Here is a 16,803-nt window from a genome sequence, read left to right on the forward strand (position 1 = left end):
TAATATGCTATTAACTTGAAAGTTGCCAGTCTGATGATGGATAATGATACGTGATATGCTATAAACTCCTTATGGTCAAATGTGGATAAATAAGTAAACTCTGATTAATATGTATTTCTTAAATATTAAGTGCATTGTAGAAAATGAAGTGGATGAAATGATTTTATGTGCCCAGTCATGGGAGTCTATAGACCTTTGTCTTTTCAATACTTCTTTTTAATATAAAACTTTCTATAATGTCTGAAATTATTGTCAAAATTCTCTAAATTCTATTATCCTTAATGAATAACAGTGATTTTTGCTTGTATCAATCTTATATCGGTTAAAAGATCTTAGAATCTTGGATGACAGTATATGTTTTTTAGTGATTTGGGAGCGTTTTACCTAGTATTTTCTCCAATATCCTTTGAACTTTTAAATATATACCTTTTAAATATAAGGTATGATGATGAGTTATTCAGAGATTTAGTTACTAAGATTTCGTAATGTTAGGATTTCACGATACTAGAAGGAATAGTCTAGTAACCCAGATGACTCAGTGAGTGTTATGCTGATTCACTTCAGGAAAATTTTTGATGATCACCTGTTTGGTTCTGTGAGATTTAGAAGGTTGGACTTAAAGGTACAGTGAAATCTTGCACTCTGGCTAACAACATAAATTCTGGAGTCAGACTGCCTGTGCAACAGCCCTGCCCTTGCTGTCCGTGGGACTTCAGCATGGGGCTCGACGTCTCATGTCTCCATTTCTTCGTCTCAAATGTGGGGATAATATTATCTGTTCCCACAGTAGCATTGTGAGGTTTCATTGAGATTATCCGTGTATATCACTGACCAACATCTGGCACGTAGTCCGCATTCAAAGGCTTATTTTTCTTTACTGTGTTCACTGTGGCAGTGATGTGGTAGTGGTGGGGGAGGGGTGATTATTATTATTATTGTTATTATTATCATCATCATCATCATCATAATCCAGGCTTCTGAAATAGTTCCAGATTAGGAAGCATTACCTAAATTCTCCTTCTCTCCCCTTCCCCAGGAGGAAAAAAAATTCTCTCTATATGAAATAAATATAAAAAATTTAATATGTATACTATTATATATGTGTCTGTACACATATATATGTATATATATATAACCAGCAAAGAGAGCTCCAAGAACCCAGTAACCAAACAGGCGTAGCAAAGAAAGAGCCAGATCTAACTCATGTGCTGGCAAGGAAGGAGAATCACTATCAAAAGGGTCAGGCTTTGTGTACACGATACAAACGTACAGAAGAAACAAGAGAGAACAGCCGAGAACGTGAAGAAGAAAATCAGAAGAGAGAAATGCCTGTGTTGGCAGCAGCGGTGGTGGGCGCTGGAAAGCAGGAGCAGTGGGTAACACAGAAGGGCCACGCGGACAAAGAAATAAACTCAGCTCTGCCGTGATGGGAAAGAAAGCGGCATCAACCAGGTCCTTACGCCCCAGGAATCCCTGCAGCCACCGTGCGACTTGAGTGTGAGGAACTGGTGGGGAAAAGGGAGGTCATAGCCGTGTGAACACCAAATTATTTAGTTCGGAAACCAAGATTAGGGAGGAAGATGGGAACGTGACAAGCTATGCTCTATCGAGATGGAAAACTCTGCTGCCCATAACACAAAAAAACAGCGACTGTTTATCATATGCACTTACCATATGCCCAGCACTTTTCTAATTATCTTACATATATTATTTCATCCCTGCAACGACCCTGAACAATGGCTTTGAAGGTTAAGAATCTGAATATGCTGACGAATACATCAAAATGGAGAATGGTTTAGAACTGTCGACCCTGCCATGTTTTCTATACGCTTAAATGACCACACCTATAGGGGAGGCACTTACAGAAAACAACAAAAACAACGAAATGTAGTTGCCTGTAGTATGTTTCCTGAAGGGTGGATTTGCTCTTTTGGGAACTGAGATACTGCATTACACGGCTAGCTATGTAAGTAGTAAAAAAAATACCAGCTCGTGAAGCTTAGAAAACTTTTTTTAGAGAGCTCATTTCCGAGCACTGTGTTTTAACATTTTCACGACACTTAAGGAGAAGGTTGAACTGGTAATTTGTGGGCATTTTGGCGCTGCCTTATCTTGTGAACTAGGCCAGCCTCGGTGCCCTCGTTTAGTCCAGGTGAACCTTCTGGATCCTTCCAGCTCCAATGTTCAACACTCATGTCCGTGGCAGGCTTCGGTGAATCTGGCGCATGCCGCTTTAAGGCAAACAAGGATCAGAGTTTTAAATGCACTCGTTTTTAAATGCACTAATACTAAAAGCCCACAGAGTAAAACCTCAGGCACTGGAAAATCTGATTGCTTTTACCTTTGCTGCAAGATTCTGGAAAATTCTATCTCTGCTTTTATTGGATCTCTTTTGTACATCCAGTGAAAGATTAGAAACTTAAGTTTTACAGAGAAAGACAAGATGTTTCTGTTCGTGGACAACTGTAGAGTTCACCCTGAGGAAGTGAAATCCTTGCTGGTAGTTTTTGACATCTGCCTGCTCCCCAGGGTCAGCTTCAGTGTTTCTGGAAGAAGTTTTGGATGGTGTGAGATTTTTCTTCACACGCCATTGACAAACATGCAAATGAGTGAGTTGAATGAGGGAGTGTGGACGGACAGAGGGTGCCTGGAGACCCCTGGGTCAACCGTGCAGATCCTGTAGATAGTGTTTTCAATGCTGCCAATCAAAGGGCACTGACAACAGGAATGAAGGGGGGGGGGGGCGTGTGAGTTTATGTGTATGTCTGTGTGTATGTGTGTGTGTGCACACGTGCGTGCGTACATGTACCAAGGGCAAGAAACTTAGGAGAAACTGCTTTAGCCTATGATTCACTGACCCGTTTCACAGAATATCTGCTAAGCTTGTCATAAGCAAATTTTATTCTCCTTTTATGTAAAAGAGGCATCTGACTTGAAATCAAGCTTTTAGTTATAATTTCTTAAAAACACAAGTTCCAGACCTATTGCTGGCATCCCCATTCATTCATTTACCCACCCACCCCCCCGTCCCATACACTATAGACTTAAGAGTACCATCAACCACAGAAAACAAGAAACTGTTCAAAATTTTGAGGCTGAGTCATAGGAAGAAAATGACATTTTGTTTAGCAATCTGTTTGAGATAAGGAAGTGCAAACAATTTTCACACGAAAAGTAATTCAAGTTAAGTCTGGTCTCTTAACTGGTTAAGCTTCAGCTTTGAGGCAAACCCAGGTTTCCCTAATAACTTAGTTCTATTGATCGACAGTTGCAGGGGGTGACCATCTCTTCTCATATTTTCATTTTATTTGGTAGTATGTCTGAAATATACAAATGTTTTGCTGGGAGTGGAGAGGTCTGTTTCACAATAGCAGTTGGAAGTTAAGATTCATAAGAACTCTAGTTCTCTTCATTTGGGGAAACGAATTTGGAATTTAGCATCGTAAAATCCTTGGTTACTTTATTATCGTAGTTTGTTCAAAGCAGTCTTCCCCTGTGTTCACACTAGTAGGGGGAGCTGGATGGAGACATCACAGAATCGCGGTGGTTGTGTGGAATGCCTTTCTGAGTGTTTTAGTGCCCCAGAGAAGCAGTGAGGTGGGGATATTCCTGTCATTCTGCAGCAAGAAGGTGTCAGGATTTGCCACGATAGATGGGAGGGACTACACAGATGCGCATGCCCGAAACCCAGAGGGCTCTGGAAACCCCGCTTGGTTTATTTTCCTTTCGGTTTTATTGCTCTCTTTTAAAGGAGAAAATCACACGAATTCTAACTCCGTCTTTGTATATAATGTTGTTTGCTCTGTTAGAGAGATTGGAGTTCCAACCAGTGAGGAGAGACAAAAAACAAGGACAGGGGTTTGTTAATGGGACGCTGAAGGGTGACAGCTCCACAGTTCTCTGCACCTCGCCGATCTGGGGCTCGTTATGAAGCGGGAACCGTCCAATAATAATCTAATAAGGACAACCACCCCGACTTCCGTTGGTCTGCCTGTCTATAGCTTTTCAAATATATAGTTGAAGTCTTTCAGTTTATTAGTTTTTTAGAACCTCGAAACTGCTTACCAAAATGTACTGTTAAAGTTTTTTCATTATCTATAGAAATGGTATTTTTCCTAACTTCAAATATATGGTTTTAAGAAAATATTTATTAAACCTTTTTAATAATCTGCTCTGATAAAGCCTTCGAGATGTGCACTTTCTGGCATAAAATGACAGATGAGAGTTACAATTGGAGAAAAGCTATTGCAGCTTGCACCGATGTTCACAATTTCTCTTAATTGCTTTGCCATTCTACTCACATTTATATTTTTTGCATTCTAGAATTTTTTTTTGGCTTAAGTTGATTTTTTAACAGTAACATTTTGTTTCAGTTCTTTTGGCATCTTGTGTTATTTCAAATGACAAGTGTTGAAAATTGTATGGAGATCTTTTGAAATCCAGTAATAGCGATAATTAATCAGAGATCAATACCCAAATTATTGTCGGTATGAATTGGTTTTTAGTAAAATATAGAGAAATAGATGAAGAAAGATAAATAACGAGGTTTTGTAGTCTTTATTACCCTAGTTACAAATTGTCTTTGAAATAGAAAAACTATTACTGAGATAAAAAGGAAACCTTGGTCATTTAAAAGCCTTCTTGTAAGAAAAGGGGAAAACTTTGCTTTTAAATAGCCCATCTGGCCTTCAGAGGCTTTTCCGCAGGGAGCTCCACTGACTTCTGCCACATAGATTGCGCCCGATGATGGACATAGCCCATGGCAAAGAGGCCAGGGAAGGAAAGCAAATGGACTTCTGTGAAAATACACGAGGGACAGATAGCATCCTGCTTGCCGAGTAAGTGCTAGAAAATGCTCTAAAACATGGGAAATACAGACAGGCCCCAGCAGGTTCCAGCATTCTTATGTTGGCTGGGATTCTGGGTTTTAATGTGAGTCCTTGTTCTCTGTTCAGTAGACCTTTGACCTACATGTTACCCTTTTTTTTTTTTTTTTTGAAGTTATAGCTGGGCAGTGTTCTCCAGGTTAAGTCACACACAAAACTTTGACTTGATATTTTAAATCATGTTATAAATCAACATAGGCTGGGTTCTTCTTCACTATGAAACAGTAGTAAGGATTTATTAATAAAGGTTTGGAGGGGTTGGTTTATTTTTAAACTACAATCGCTTAGCATCTATAGAACTGGGTGGCCACACAGGGTCTTCTAGCAAGACTGTTTCTTGTTTGTTACGGTTGGTTGACGAGACCACCACCTTTTCCCTATAGCAACCCCTGATGGTGACAAGAAGAAAGCCAATATTTCTGATCACTATCCTTGGGTGACTATATAATTTCCTTTTAAAATTATTCACCAGCCTCAAAAGAGTTACAATGAAGAAGTCTTTTAGAAATGAGACCATTATTTATGAAATTTCTCAGATGCCCTTGTCTCTACCCTTTGTGTGTCTGTGATGTTTGTCCAGCGAAAAATTAATACCGCTTTTCTGTCCTCCCCACCCCTTTCCCTTTTGGTAACCATAAATTTGTCTTCTATGTCTGTGAGTCTGTTTCTGTTTTGTAAGTAAGTTCACTTGTATCATATTTTAGATTCCACATATAGGTGATTAGCAGATACAAACTACTATATATAAAATAGGTAAACAGCAAGGACCTACTGTATAACACAGGAAACTATATTCCATATTCTTGTAATAACCTATAATGGAAAAGAATATGAAAAAGAATATATATATATGTGTGTAGGTGAATCACTTTGCTGTATACCAGAAACTAACACAACATTGTAAGTCAACTCTACTTCAATAATAAAAAATTGAAGTTAAATTAAAAATGTGACTTTTTACAATATATAATTCACTTTCAGCATCGCTGAATCAGAGCATCTGAAGGGTGCGTTTTGTGTGGTAGAATGGTAAATGGTGGCCTGGAAGTGGAGATAATGGCCAATCCCTAACTCAGAGTCCTTGGGCCAGGAAATCACCATTCTCTCTCTGACAAGGATCCTACCTCACATACTGATGTGGGAAATAACCTGAGACAATGGATGTGGAAATACTGAAATATAAATGGACTGTAAAATCATAGGATGTTATTGCGTTCTAAATTTGAGATTTTTCATCTGTAAGCAAGGCTCTTATTTTCATTCATGTACCCATGAAATACCAATATCTGAGCTAGATCAGTGATATTTTATGAGCTGTTCAAAATTCATGATGCTTAATTAATTTAATATTTTATTTGATTTAAAACCCTGCTGGATTTTCTTTCCGGAAATTCAGACATATTTTAAATCCTTCCAGAAGGTGCTTCTAAGTCCTGTATTTAATATTCTTCATGTAATTTACATCTAAAGTAGTGATTATAATCTAATTTTGTGTGTGTGTGTGTGATACGTGGGCCTCTCACCGCTGTGGCATCTCCCACTGCGGAGCACAGGCTCCGGACGCGCAGGCTCAGCAGCCATGGCTCACGGGCCCAGCCGCTCCGCGGCATGTGGGATCTTCCCCAACCGGAGCACGAACCCGCGTCCCCTGCATTGGCAGGCGGACTCTCAACCACTGCGACCCCAGGGAAGCCCCTATAATCTAATTTTTAAAGCTAGGCCTTCATATATCATCCAGTTTAAAAGAAACCAGTAAAGTGTGTGTCCTTTAGATAAAATCTGAGAAATAAACAATTATTATTTTGTTATTTTTCCTTTCCCCACTGTCTTTTTCATTGCCAAACACATAAGGAAGTTGAGAGATGAGACTTCAAATCGCTCTTCCAAACAGCCTTCTGCCATCATTACCAGACACACGCACACACACACACACACACACTCACACACATAATTGTGGAAAGATTTCCTCTTGTTACTACACCTGCTTCTTTATGACAGTCGTATTCTCACTGGACCCTGTTGTCATTACCATCCTGGATTGAAACTCAAGTACCAGTTCTGTCTCCTACTGGAGCCTACACGAACCCTTCAAAGTCAGACGTGGTTTCTCCTTGTCCATGTGAGACAGGTGAATAAGTAAAACACATGAATTTAAGGAACTTACGGTGAGGATAAAAGCAAGGCCAATGAAGGCTGTTCTGAGAACAATGGTATCAATTATTAGTGAGCTCGAGTTCCCAGAAGGTAAAATCAGTGCAGAGAAGAACAGTCAGGGAAAGCTTATTGGGAAGATAGGACCTTAGCCAGATCATGAAGGATGGGAAATGGGGATTGACGGAGAGAAGCATTAAATAAGAGGAGCAAGAATGAATAAGATGCGTTTTCAGGATAGCGGGGACCCCATCCTGAATTCATGTAGTGAGCTGTGGACAGGCAAGCCTTGGAAAGTAGCTTGGTGAGCATATTCCTCTCCCAGGCACCTCCATCCCCACCTCTCCACCCCAAACGCTAACCCACCCCCATCTCCAGGCCCAGTCATATAAACAAAAATATCTTTGCATTTATAACACCTCCTCCAATCCTTAAAAGGAAAATCAGAATCATAACATTTCCCACGTCCCAATATGCTAATATTGGTATGATCAATATTCAGATTCCTGGGTTTTTCTGATAAAGAATGTCATTTTGCTGAACTGTTATCCTTTTCTTAAATGATCAAGAAACTTCTGTCACCTACCTTTAGTCTCTTTCCCTACTTCCCTATAAACCTTTCACTCTCACATCTTCTCCTTTGGATAGTTTATACTCACTGTGTACCAGGAACACGCTCCTTGACATTTTCTGTGTATTTTCTGTGTATTGTCCTTCTCAGTCTAATCAGATGTTTTCATTTCATTGACTGAGCAGCTCCATGTCGGAACTCGTGGTGCTCATGTACATAACACAAGCTAATGTTTCTTCGTGGTGCTTTCATGAGATTGTGTGTTTTTAACTTTCCTCAAAGGATAGACTCATGACACCCGCTTCTTTTGGTCCACAACACCCTCTAGAGTAGTAAGTGTGCCAATTAGATGTGCCGGTAGTTGCTGTGGACTGAACTAACTTGGAAAGGTTTTTTTTTTTTTCATAGTATAACCTATATAATCTTCCCATTCAGAATATAAAAATTTTCAACTTTAAAAAGAAGACAATGGAATGAAAAATAATTTTGTCTCCTAGAGAAGTTCTGAAAGGAAAGATTTTTCCAGTGTTCTAGTCTGGAAATGAGTGTCTCCCCTCCATGCCAGAAAAGAAGGATGGCTATGATTTTTCACAATAGTAAACTATTTAAACAGATAAGATTTCCTTTTCACTAGTGGGGGAGAAAGTATCACCACTGCCACCCTGCTTGGAAGGTAACTTAATTCCAAACTCTACCAAGAATGCTATTGGGCGTTATTGGAGCTCCATTTGAACCAATCTCTGCCAAACTCCTTGAGTGAGAAATAATGGATTGGAAATGGGAATTCTTTCTACTTTGGGGAATTTTCATGATTTGTTACATAAAATGTAAAACAATTTATCATAGAATATTTCTGTTCTCTTTACCTAGAGGTGACTTTTCATGTAAAATCTTTTGGATCTAGGAAGGAAAATACTTCTATATTATTTTGATAAATGAATTCTCAATGCTAAGCCTAATTCTGTGACCTAACGTTGTAAGTGAAGACTCTTGTGAATCGAACAGAAACTCTCAAGAGGAAGGATCTTAATGGAAGAAGGAGGTCTGTTTTTCCTCGTCATGTCCTGCCCTTTCTCCCCTGTAGCATACATGCTTAAGTCTGGTACGTGGTGGCCTTCTACACAAATGTGCCTCGTCTCCCAGGCCTGTGTAGAGTAGGAAGTGGGTTTAGTAGCTACTCACGGACGCTTTCTTAGGAGCAGTGTCATTGCTATTTTGCCTTTGTGGTGTTCTAAGCTTCGCTGAAATTCACCTGGTAATGCTGGCACCCAATCTGCATCAGATCAGCTCTCAGACCCTTCACTCCCTATGAGCTTTGTTTAGCCCAGCTCAAGGGCCACAAATACCCAAAACAGTCCCTGAGACGCTTCCATTCTTTAAATTCCTGGTGAGTGCGATTACTTTCTTAGTGTAAAAACAAAACTTATACTAGCGGGGGTTTTTGAAGCAGTTGCTGAAACACCAGTTGAATTGGTACTAAAACATAGTGGCTAGAAATCAGGGACTTTAGGTGTTCAGTAACCCTGTGGGTTTTCAGGTCACGTCCTACCCCTCCTGCCTCAGTAAGATGGTGATTTCTGTGTCTGGGGAAGGGCCCAGATTGGTGCCATTTAACAAACACCTCCTGGTGATTCCGTGGCAGATAGTTAGCCATATGTTGAATACGTTGGTTAAAAAAATATATATTAAAGGAAAAAGAACCCTGGTTACTTTGAGAGGCAATACACGGCGAACTTCAACTCTGGAGCCAAATGGCCTGGGATTGAACCCCAGGTCTGCCACACTGCTTGTCATCTTGGGCAGCTTCTTAATCTGTAAAATGGGGTATAATAGTACCTTCCTGAGGGGTGGTTGTGAGAGCTCGTGAGTTGTAACATGTAAAATATTTGCTTGGCCTGGCTCAGAGTAAGCCCTTGATATGTTTTAAGTATAATTATTCTTGTCACTCCTATTTTGATTCTATGTTTGCTTCCTAGGGTTTTTTGTTTGTTTTTTTTCATCCTTGTAGAATGATCCCTGGGAACACTTTAGTAAACTTCAGATCTTCCCATAAAGCAACAGAGAACAGGGTAAGAGGACATGAGAGAGCATCGTATAGACGCTAAAACCAGACGGAGCTATGTTTAATTTTACTTCCATGCCATGGAAGCTATATTACCCTAGCCTAACCCTCTGGTTCCCTATAGTATCAAGTTATTTTGATAGATAAAGCATGTGAAAGATGAACTTATTCCTAACATATAGTAAGTATTCAATGCATGTTTTCCATTTTTATTGTTCATATATGTCATATATATAAAATATAAACATCACAGAGAAGGAGCAGGAGACAGAGAGAAATTCAGTAACCCAGGCTTAGGAGGAAAGAGGAGAAGAGGAGAATTCAGGGAAGGTTTTTCTGAGGAAAGGAGTTTCTAGTCTGTGCTGAATTGGGAAGCTGATTAGAAGTTAGCCAGGATATAGTGGGAGTGGGGAGGGAGGGAGAGGTGCAAAGAGTAACCTTCAGAGAACCGCGTGTTGCTTCCCTTGTATGAGGCTGGAATGTGTATCTGGGTGGGTGAGGGCTGGGAGTTTCTGGGAAGAGATCAAAGAAATCTAAGAGAAAAACTACAGTCAGACCAAGTAGGGCCTAATAAATAAGCCCTGGTAAGGAGTTTGAATTTGATCCTGAGGCTAATAAGGGGCAGTTACTTTTTTAACAAGGGAGTGAGAAGATGAGATATGCACCTTAGAGAAAGTATTCTACTGCTGGTGTGGAGAATGAGCTGTAGGGGCCGGAAGATGGGCAGGAGACCAGGAAGCAGGCTGTTGAAGAAATCCAGTGCTGGTGGCCTGGACTAAAAGTTATCAGCTCTATTTCCTAAGTCCTCCGTGGAGGCGGGTGGGCAGCCCTGCAGATCTGATTCTGGGGTTAAAAATTAATACTGCCTGAGCCTAATTCTCCCGCATGTCCATCTCTGCCTGACGTAAGTTAGATCCTCGTGGAAGTTGCGTTAAGTCTTGTAGGCCACTGGAGTGCTGTTAAACTCCTGCATGTGAAATGGAATGGAATCTCAGTCTGCAGTCAGCCAGTAAATGAGTATAACTTATGTGGAATTCCAGCTAACGTACAGCCGTCGAAGTAGCGTGAAGTCTGGGGAGTCACTGGGGTACCGTTTAGAGTACTGAACAGTGATTTACTTGGTCAGACCCCAATGGCCTATATGTGCCATTATAGCTTCCATGGTCTTTTCTACTTTGTTCCAGGGAATAAGTTATGGAATAAAAACGTCCATTTTTAAAATATATTTTCTATATCTTACTTCATTTTCTTGGTGGATGGGGACTATTGAGGTCACTATTTATTGTTCAGAAATGTGTAGTTTAAATGAAAGTCACAAGTCATAACCCAAAGTAATTTTTCCTATAAAATGTACATAATACAGTTTTCAAAAGTATTGATATTCACACTCTTACCCAGAATAAATTTGAATTTTTATAAGGAATTTTTTAAATGCTCATTATACGTTTGTGATATATAGGTATAGATATAGATTTAATGTTAATTGTTCACTGATATACAAATAATGAATGAGTCATATGCCCATGAAGTCCAGTGTTTAAAAAGAAAAAAAACAGAACTAATGTTAACCTGGTAAGTCCTAGAGGTCCAAGCCTGTATCTTCTGTCCTCATGTAATTATCACCACAAGCCCTACATTTAATACTTGCTTAGTAAGTATGTGGTTGCCACGTGCAAATGATCATTAATATGAAAAGCTTGTCTGTTGTTGCCCCTGCGTTTGTGGTGAAACAAGTATTAGTTGTGTGAGAGCTCGCAGCTTATCTGTGATAGGTGTTCTGGGCACTTTGAACAACCGATGTTCCTAAAATTTACAAATGAGGAAACCTCAAATATGAGCCTGTAATAACTACATTTAAAACCATCTTAGGAAATATTTTCCCCTCTTAATAAAAGTAACAAATCCTTGAGATTAGCTCAAGATGGCGGAGTAGAAGGACGTGCTGTCACCTCTTCTTACAAGAACACCGGAATCACAACTAACTGCTGAACAAAAAAGTACTGGAACCTACCAAAAAAGATACCCTACATCCAAAAATAACAAATCCTCTGATTGGGTTTTCAAAGTGCGTAGATGCTTGATAAATAAGTAGGAAAAGAATTTTAGATATGCAAAGAGATTAAGTCATATTTATCTAGTTTGGGAAAGTCAAAAGAGGGAAAAGATAAATACGGTGGAGAATTTTAGAAACGTTTACTGGACTAAACGGTAACGGTTCCGAACATTTGTGTGTCACTGTGGCTTGTTCATTATGTTTTCCAAAACATTACTTCATTTGATCTGTTTAGGAAGCCTATGAAATAGAGTTTCTACAGCTAGGGAAATTATTTCTTAGAGCAGTTAGGTGATTTGTCCAGAGTCCAAACAGCTCATAAGTAATGAACTGGAAACTCTATGTTTTCTGACTCTTTAGCCAGTACTTCAATGTTCAGTAGCAAGTAAATAATTGTCATATATTAACTACCACATTGTACCTGAAGGCATCTGTGACTAGGCAGTTCGCATCGAAGATGTCCTCCTTAAACTGCCCATGCACTTACTGCCTAGACTGCTCATTTGCCATAAAATTTTAATTTAAAAAGATGGTTTTTCTGTTTACAGAAGTAACACAGTTCTGAGTGGAAAATTGAAAAATGTACATTGGCTCCATGAATATTATGTGACCATAGATTGCACCCCTCCATAGATTGAGATTTTTGTGCTTTCTGGAAATACTTTATGCTTTAAAAATATTTCAAATGAGATCACAAAGAACATTTTTGTTGCTTTAGTTTTTATTTTAACAAATTAGTATGAAAAAATTTCCTGTGTCTTTAAACGTCATTATGATACTATTTCAACAGCTTCATAATATTCCATTTTCCAAATAACACCTATTAAGAACTTGGGGATGCTCTCTATGTTTTGTTACTAGAAATAACACTGAAGAATATCTTTACTAACTACGTCATTGTATAAATCCATATTTTCTTAGATAGCCTGGCAATAGAATTGCTGGGTTAAATGATATATAAAATTTCTTGATCATGACCAAATAGCCCAATAGCTTGTCTTATTTAAATTCCCATTTTGTTGTGTATGAATGCCATTTTTTACACGTTTGCAAGTCCCTGATCTTTTCAAAAATCTTTGCCAAAATGTTCATCAAAAATAGTGTATTATTAAAGGTACATGCACCCCTATGTTCATAGCAGTGCTGTCACAATAGTCAAGACATGGAAACAACCTAAATGTCCATCAAGAGATGAATGGATAAAGAAGATGTGGTATATATATACAATGGAATACTACTCAGCCTTAAAAATAACAAAATAATGCCATTTGCAGCAACATGGATGGACCTAGAGATTATTATACTAGGTGAAGTAAGTCAGAGAAAAACAAATACTATATGATATCACTTATATGTGGAATCTAAAACATGACAGAAATGAACGTATCTAGGAAACAGAAAGATTCAAAGACATAGAGAACAGACTTGTGGTTGCCAAGGGGTTGGGGGGTAGGGGAGGGATGGAATGGGAGTTTGTGGTTAGCAGATGCAAACTATTACATATAGAATGGATAAACAAGGTCCTACTGTATAGCACAGGGAACTATATTAGATTTCCTGAGATAAACCATAATGGAAAAGAATATTAAAAAATGTATATGTATGTATAATTGGATCACTTTGCTGTACAGCAGAAATTAACACAACATTGTAAATCAACTATACTTCAAGAAGAAAATGGTGTGTTGTCACTTTGCGTGGTTAAACAGTAAGATAGTAAATCCATTGAAGGAGGGGACCAAGATTTGCTCTTTGGCTTGAATCCTGTACAACGCCTGCTGTATCTTTTGACACAGAGACATTCAACAAACAGGATGTTGCCTACACAGCACATGTAATACATAAAACACTGGTCATGTTCCTATTTGATCTTTGTTTTTATCAAATACGTCAAGTGCTTCCATTCATTCTTCTGTGAAATGAAATAACCAGCTTTTTCGGTGGCCATTCAAATGGCAAGTACAAGTTGGAAAGCATTTTGCATCTTTGGAAGTAGCATCATAGTTTTTGAGCTAGCAGGAACTTTAAAGATCATTCAATCTGATCCTGTTACTTTACAATAAGCGTATTTAATGTAAAGACATGAAAAATCCTGGTGTGTTTTACAAATTGAAATGGAAAGCTCAGTGTCTAATATTTTTGCACAAATGTATAATTTTGTCCATAGTTTATATGAGTTCCTCATGTCCTCAGAAATGTAAACCTCTGTACTTTTTAATTATTTGTAGTATAGTGAAACTAAAATTGTCAACCATTTTAAGAAAACAAAATTTTAGCCATGGCAATGGATTCTGGTTTCAAAGATAAACCAAACACATTTGCAGTGAACTCCAACCCTGCTTTATCTAAATAATAATTTCCTATAGGCACATTACTTGGCATGGCTTAGTCAACCATATTTCTTTTCATTTTTTAGGTAGCAGTTTTACAACATCATCAGGATTATATACAGGAAATAATTCACTCACGAATTCCTCTGGATTTAACAGTTCACAGCAGGTAATTTTCAAAGCCAGTTTAACTTCTGAAATTTAAAGAAATGCAACAGATGAGTTTCTTAGGTAAAGAAAGGTCCATTTATATTACACTATAAGCGAGACCTTTCTTAAGCCTTCTAATAGTTTTTTTTTTTTTCCTCCTTCAAAAATCTCTTTAGCGGTTCTATATGGTGAGTTGTTTGGTTCTCAGATTGGTTGAATTTTACCTAGAAATCATGGAATAGAAATATGAAGAGGGAATCTGATCTTACATAAAACTGGTTTGCAAGTCTGCTCACTTCAGTCAGCGTGTGCTTGTGTGTCCCTTTGTGAAGTCAGAGAAGACGGAAGTGCAAACACATTCACGGTTACGTTCTGAAAACGCTAAGCAGCAGCCGTATTCTGACAGGTTGCTCTTGTGTGGTTTGATTTGCTAGGACTATCCATCGTATCCCAGCTTTGGCCAGGGTCAGTATGCACAGTATTACAACAGCTCGCCGTACCCGGCACATTACATGACAAGTAGCAACAGCAGCCCAACGACGCCGTCCACGAATGCCACTTACCAGCTTCAGGAACCGCCATCTGGCATCACCAGCCAAGCAGTGACAGATCCCACAGCAGGTAATTACGTGCATTTTTATTAGTCCTGCACGCTATGTTTCTGGTGGTTGAGATGCATTTTTCCCCAGTCATATATTCAGGACAGTGGTCGCACGCCTTTGACAAGTTTTGGCAAGGCCTTAAGTCAAGTAGCATGACGGTGACCTTAGCTTTATTTCTACTTGCTTAAAAATTTTAGTACAAAGTGCGTAACTTCAAAAGTACATGAAATAGAGATTTGGTTTGGTCGTACCTATACTCAGTTTTCAAGATATATATAGCTTTTTAGATGCATAAGTATAAATGTTTAGCTATAATGCTGACCTATAATTATAACTGTTGACATATGAATATGAAGATAAAAGACATCACCTCGAATTTAATGTTTATCATCATGAAACAGTTAATGTTTTTCAAAAAAATCAAATAGCATCAAAGGGTTGATCATGGAAAATAGTGATTCTCCTGGCCTAACCTTTCCCACTCCTGACTTGCTGTGAACTTTTTAACAATGTATCTGAGGGTGGGCATTTCTTATACTCCTGCACAACCTTTGAGGGGCCTTTTCAAATGCAAGTCTCTCCATCTCTGGAAGTTTATCTGCTATGTTTTTAACATTTCTTCCCCTCCATTAATTCTTTCTGGAACTCTTAGTATTGTATGCTTAATTTCCTGAATTGGTCTCTAACTAGGTTTCTTACGTTTTCTCTCGCACTTAGAAAACTAGAATGTTTTTCCCGGACCGGGGCTCGAACCCGTGTCCCCTGCATTGGCAGGTGGATTCTTAACCACTGTGCCGCCAGGGAAGTCCCTTCTTTTGCCTACTTTTGATTTAATTTGCCCCTCTTTTTCTAGTCTTCTAAGGTTTGAGAAACCTTAGAAGTTTGATTTGGTAGGACTGTCCATCGTATCCCAGTGTTTTACATGAACCATCTGGGTCCGTGCAAACTTCTCAAGGATCAGAAGGAATTTTGAAATGAGGATAGCTATGTGAATGAGAAATAGAAAAACTCTTTAGGGTCTGTGGAATAAGAGATTGAGAAAAGGAGACAGCAGAATAATTTTACTTAATTCATGACATTTTGGTTGTGAAGAGAACAGAATAAAACAAACTGGTGAAGACTTAATCATGTTTCTTAAATTAAGGTTGATTAGAGCTTTAAAAAAAGGCCATTTGGACATATAAAACTTTATCTCTGAAACTTGACATTGTTCTGAGTGAATTTTATTTATAAAAGGGATGCTGTGTGAGAGAGTGGGGATGAGTGGGCACGAAGCCACGCCAGATGGGAAACAATGCGAAATTATAATTTTTGAAAGGTATATATAATTTTATTTTAAGATTGAATGATCTATCTTAGGTTTTATTTGAATACATGCTTAGTGTTTTAGGTACTTATTTCAATTTCAGTATCTTTATGGCTACAGAATAGGAATGAATTGAAATGGGGAGAAAATAATATTTTTCAGATTTTTTTATATTCACCACTTCCCACTAAAACGCATGTGTAGGGATCAGCCTTTCTTGTCTTACATAGTTAGGAGTCGAAAGTTCAGTGAGTTTACACATTGAAAAAGAAATGTGGATTACTTTAAAAATTCAAGGAAAATTTAGTCTTTTTTATTTTTTAAACTTTGTCGTAAGATTGTGGATTCAGCCTAAGTTGTTTGGCATTAACTTTCCTTTCTTACTAGTCATGTGTAAAATTATAGACTTATCCTTCTTGATGAAAAGTAAGTGTTGGTGATAAAGTACCTAAAAATCATTAAACTAACGAATTAGAAGGAATGATTTATTACATATAACCTAATGTTTTTGTTTCAAGATTGAAATAAAAAATAGTTAAAATAATGAATGTCTATTTTTGTTGAAGTTATTTCAGGTGGTTTTTTTCTTTTAATAGTCTATTGGGTTTAAAGTCAGTATTTTCTAAAACTGGAAAGTTAAATTCTAGTCATTATCTGATCTTATGTATGACCAGGTTTCTGCCTTTCAGTTT

General features: G+C 38.3%; 1 protein-coding gene across 9 annotated transcripts in view; it reads left to right on the forward strand.

The window, feature by feature from the left end:
• Positions 1-16,803, forward strand: part of EYA1 (EYA transcriptional coactivator and phosphatase 1) — a 561,881-nt gene that overhangs the window by 451,729 nt on the left and 93,349 nt on the right. For 8 of the 9 annotated variants that reach the window (XM_079902475.1, XM_079902474.1, XM_079902479.1 and 5 more), the window contains 2 exons: positions 14,140-14,222; positions 14,638-14,824. The exons of the other annotated variant lie outside the window; for it this stretch is intronic. In XM_079902475.1, the coding sequence (XP_079758601.1) occupies positions 14,140-14,222; positions 14,638-14,824 (270 nt within the window). The remainder of the gene's footprint in view (positions 1-14,139; positions 14,223-14,637; positions 14,825-16,803) is intronic. 9 annotated transcript variants of the gene reach the window in all.

The sequence above is a fragment of the Stenella coeruleoalba genome, assembly GCF_951394435.1.
Source record: "Stenella coeruleoalba genome assembly, chromosome: 17".
NCBI classification, from domain to species: Eukaryota; Metazoa; Chordata; class Mammalia; order Artiodactyla; family Delphinidae; genus Stenella; species Stenella coeruleoalba.